Source organism: Entelurus aequoreus, linkage group LG23 (genome assembly GCF_033978785.1).
Source record: "Entelurus aequoreus isolate RoL-2023_Sb linkage group LG23, RoL_Eaeq_v1.1, whole genome shotgun sequence".
In the NCBI taxonomy this organism is placed as follows: Eukaryota; Metazoa; Chordata; class Actinopteri; order Syngnathiformes; family Syngnathidae; genus Entelurus; species Entelurus aequoreus.
Window position 1 is genome coordinate 20,616,060 of NC_084753.1, and position 5,000 is coordinate 20,621,059.

At 45.1% G+C, this 5,000-nt stretch overlaps 1 protein-coding gene across 5 annotated transcripts in view; it reads left to right on the forward strand.

Annotated features, from left to right (window-relative positions):
- The window catches only part of si:dkey-174m14.3 (uncharacterized protein LOC563117 homolog), an 81,051-nt gene that overhangs the window by 66,777 nt on the left and 9,274 nt on the right, over window positions 1-5,000 (forward strand). Inside the window, exon 1 of one of the 5 annotated variants that reach the window (XM_062034452.1) lies at window positions 1,796-1,972. The exons of the other annotated variants lie outside the window; for them this stretch is intronic. Coding sequence (XP_061890436.1) covers window positions 1,799-1,972 — 174 coding nt within the window. The 5' untranslated portion in view covers window positions 1,796-1,798. Of the gene's footprint in view, window positions 1-1,795; window positions 1,973-5,000 lie in introns of those variants that run through there. 5 annotated transcript variants of the gene reach the window in all.

Genomic DNA, 5,000 nt, shown 5'->3' on the forward strand with positions numbered 1-5,000 from the left:
GTCCTCCTCCAAACAGCATAATGATAGCAGCCCCATTGTTTCTCAGTGCAATACACCTCGCCTCATTGGCCAGACAAGAAAAGATGTAATTATAGCAGTTGCATGATCAACATGCTCCCAAAAAGTGGCTTTGTTACAGCGGAAGGCAGCCGGTGGTTACATCATATTGCGACACCAGCAGGATCCTTGCCAGCCTCGGTCAAAAAGGGGAACACAACTGGAGCTAAAAAAGCAGACCTCGAAGAAAATGTATTGGTGCTTAACTTTGTGTGCGTTTGTTTAGTTTATGCAAGTGGTAACATGCGCTCGGGCAAGAACGAGGCAGTAGACGGAAGTTAATGTTGGTTATTTTTGTAAATCCAAACACAAAATACATACATTCCACATTACAACGCAACTCATTCAAGATTCAAGATGCTTTATTATTGTCCATTCTTTAACATTTACAAGACACATAAGAACTGAAATTTCATTTTCGGCACAGTCCCACTAAGAGCAGACATACGTTACAGGGAGACAAGACGGGACCGCCAACGGATCAGCCACTTACGGCGCTCCTTAAAAAAGGTGGGAAAAAGGTGATATTGGGAAAGGGGGGAAGAGTAAAAAATATCAGTCTAAGGCTCGACCCTCGGGAGGGGGTCCCGACTGAGTCCAAGGGAAAAAACCTCACATAGCATAGCACACATAAACATGTTACATATAATCACAACAACTCGCAACAGAGGGTGGGGGTTTGGGGCCCTGGAGGCCGGCCTGCTGCTATAAAGCGCTACTAGCCATCCATAACCCCAGGAATTAAGCAGTGGTGAAGGCGTTGGTTGAGGAAGGGGCGGGTGCGTGCATGTATGCCCAATTAACTTGGGTGTGATGTTGAAATGTTTTTGTGGACTGGGGCCGATCTCAAAGTTCGACACCAGGTGTTGTTGAGGAAAAGGGAGGTCAAAAGAATCCATCGTTGAGGTGTCCTCGGGGGTGTTTTTCCAGAACAGCCTGTTCCTGATAGCGTCAAGGCCATTCATCATGGCATACCAAGAGGACGCCATTTTTGGTTATGACAGCAATAAGTTATAGTTATGCTCCCTCTACAGTGGGATCTGCATAATTAACATTAGTCACTATTCAGTGTTTAGTAAAGTTAAAACACTGTCGTAAAAGTAAATGGAAAAAAAAATAATTAAATATCGTATTTACCGGACCATAGAGGTCACCAGTATATAAGACGCACCCGCTAAATTGTAGAAGAAAAAAATATGTTTCCATATATTAGCCGCACTAGACTATAAGCCGCAGATATATATGTTGTGAAATGAGGTATTTACACAAAAATATTTTGTGCACTTTTATTTACATACCTTAAAGCAGTCATTTTCAACCAGTGTGTGCGGCACACTAGTGTGCCGTGAGAGATCGTCAGGTGTGCCGTGAGAAATTATTTAATATCTCCTAATTAACCATTGTCGGGTGTCCGTGCTATAATAAAGTGCGGCAGATAATGTAATACTCATCTATTTCAGTAGGTGGCAGCAGAGGGCGATAAATACCTGTAAAGACAATCGAGTTAGCCCTGCGCATCACGTGACAGTGACAGTTTGGGATCGCAGCAAGAGGAGGCGAGCAAGTGACAGTGATGGAGAAGTTTTTGAGAAGGGAAAATGCAAATGGCGAACAGGGTCCTGGACAAAATTCTGACCCAGATGAAGGCTCTAGTATGAGTGGTCTACAAAATAAAAAAAGACGGTGAGCTCGAGGCAATAAAGCGAAAGCTATCTTTCATTTGGATTGACTTTCACCGGGGATGCGACAGCACCGACTCCGCAGTGCTTGGTCTGTGGTGAGAAGCTATCCAATAGCGCCATGGTGCCAAGCAAGCTTAAACGCCATCTCCAAACGAAACACCCCGATAGACTATTTTGTACGCTTACGTACAAACAATGAGAAACAGGCAACTTTTCTGAGAAAAACCACAAAGGTAAACAAGAGAGCCCTCAAAGCTTGCTACCTTGTTGTTGAACTCGTAGCTAAATCAAAAAAGTCCCACACTGTGGCAGAAACATTAATACTGCGAGCTTGTAAAGCCATTGTAATAGTAGTGAGTATAAATACATTTAGAAAACTATATTATTAACTATATGTATTATATACTGTGTTAAAGTGTCATTTTGGTTGGTGGTGTGCCGCAGGATTTTGTAAATGTAAAAAGTGTGCTTAAAAAAGGTTGAAAATCACTGCCTTAAAGGCCTACTGAAACCCACTACTACCGACCACGCAGTCTGATAGTTTATATATCAATGATGAAATCTTAACATTGCAACACATGCCAATACGGCCGGGTTAACTTATAAAGTGCAATTTTAAATTTCCCGCGAAACTTCCGGTTGAAAACGTCTATGTATGATGACGTTTGCGCGTGACGTCGATGATTGAAACGGAAGTATTCGGACACATTGTATCCCAATACAAACAGCTCTGTTTTCATCGCAAAATTCCAGAGTATTGTGGACATCTGTGTTGGTGAATCATTTGCAATTTGTTTAATGAACAATGGAGACTGCAAAGAAGAAAGCTGTAGGTGGGATCGGTGTATTAGCGGCTGGCTGCAGCAACACAACCAGGAGGACTTTGACTTGGATAGCAGACGCGCTATCCGACGCTAGCCGCCGACTGCATCTGTGATCGGGTGAAGTCCTTCGTCGCGCCGTCGATCGCTGCAACGCTGGTGAGCACGGGTGTTGATGAGCAGATGAGGGCTGGCGTAGGTGAAGCGCTAATGTTTTTATCATAGCTCTGACGAGGTCCCGTAGCTAAGTTAGCTTCAATGGCGTCGTTAGCAACAGCATTGCTAGGCTTCGACAGGCGGCACAGCATTAACCGTGTAGTTACAGGTCCAGTGTTTGGTTCGGTGTCTCCTGATAGTAGTATTGTTGATATTCTATCTATCCTTCCAGTCAGGGGCTTATTTCTTTTGTGTCTATCTGCATTTAAGCACGATGCTATCACGTTAGCTCCGTAGCTAAAGTGCTTCACCAATGTATTGTCGTGGAGATAAAAGTCACTGTGAATGTCCATATCGCGTTCTCGACTCTTTCAAGAGGATATAGTATCCGAGGTGGTTGAAAATACAAATCCGTGATCCACAATAGAAAAAGGAGAAAGTGTGGAATCCAATGAGCCCTTTTACCTAAGTTACGGTCAGAGCGAAAAAAGATACGTCCTGCACTGCACTCTAGTCCTTCACTCTCACGTTCCTCATCCACGAATCTTTCATCCTCGCTCAAATTAATGGGGTAATCGTCGCTTCCTCGGTCCGAATCGCTCTCACTGCTGGTGTAAACAATGGGGAGATGTGAGGAGCGCTTCAACCTGCGACGTCACGCTACTTCCGGTACAGGCAAGGCTTTTTTTTATCAGCGACCAAAAGTTGCAAACTTCATCGTCGATGTTCTCTACTAAATCCTTTCAGCAAAAATATGGCAATATCGCGAAATGATCAAGTGTGACACATAGAATGGATCTGCTATCCCCGTTTAAATAAAAAAAATTCATTTCAGTAGGCCTTTAAATATTTCCAAACAAACGGCAGTAAAACAGCTGATCAAAAAAAACAGAAGTCATAGACCCACTAGCTGCGTAAGCTAGCTCTCTCATTGTAGTGAATTTACAAAAATGAAACAATACAAAAATAATGCTATAGTAAGTTGTTAACACAGACACTTGTAAACGTGTTAGCATTTTAGCTTGCTTCGTTACAGTACGACAGCTCTTAAAAATGTGCATGAAAACACTACTATCAAACATGTGATGGTCTGGTAAGTATGAATTGTTTTAGTTGTATTGTAAAACTTACACATGTTGCTTGGGGTGATGAATGAAGAATCCACATGAGTTGAAATGCTATGGACGACCAGTAGACGCAACGCCCCGGTTCAAGGCACGGAACAGAAGGAAATACTGTAGACTTTCAACCCGCAGCACCTACACTGAGCGTATTCGTCCAAAAGATGGTGTAAAAAGCACAAACAATAACACACCTTTTTAGTCTCTGTGTTGGTGTTACTATTATGTTTGTTGTGTACAAAACATTATGGCCGCTAGCGAGGACAAATCCATAGATTAGCCACACTTTTTGTATAAACCACAGGTTTCTTCCGCTTATCCGAGGTCGGTTCGCGGGGGCAGCAGCCTAAGCAGGGAAGCCCAGACTTCCCTCTCCCCAACCACTTCATCCAGCTCCTCCCGGCGGATCCCGAGGCGTTTCAAAGGCCAGCCGGGAGAGATAGTTTTCCCAACGTGTCCTGGGTCTTCCCCGTGGCCTCCTACCGGTCGGACATGCCCGAAACACCTCCCTAGGGAGGCGTTCGGGTGGCATCCTGACCAGATGCCCGAACCACCTCATCTGGCTCCTCTCGATGTGGAGGACCAGCGGCTTTACTTTGAGCTCCTCCCGGATGACAGAGCTTCTCACCCTATCTCTAAGGGAGAGCCCCGCCACCCGGCTGAGGAAACTCATTTCGGCCGCTTGTACCCGTGATTTTGTCCTTTCGGTCAGGACCCAAAGCTCATGACCATAGGTGAGGATGGGAACGTAGATCGACCTGTAAATTGAGAGCTTTGCCTTCCGGCTCAGCTCCTTGTTCACCACAACGGATTGATACAGCGTCCGCATTACTGAAAACGCCACACCGATCCGCCTGTCGATCTCACGATCCACTCTTCCCTCACTCGTGAACAAGACTCCGAGGTACTTGAACTCCTCCACTTGGGGCAAGATCTCCTCCCCAACCCGGAGATGGCCTCCACCCTTTTGCGGGCGAGAACCATGGACTCTGACTTGGAGGTGCTGATTCCCATTCCAGTCGCTTCACACTCGGCTGCGAACCGATCCAGTGAGAGCTGAAGATCCTGGCCAGATGAAGCCATCAGGACCACATCATCTGCAAATAGCAGAGACCTATATACTTTTCGTATAAACCACAGGTTTATAGTCCGGAAAATACGGT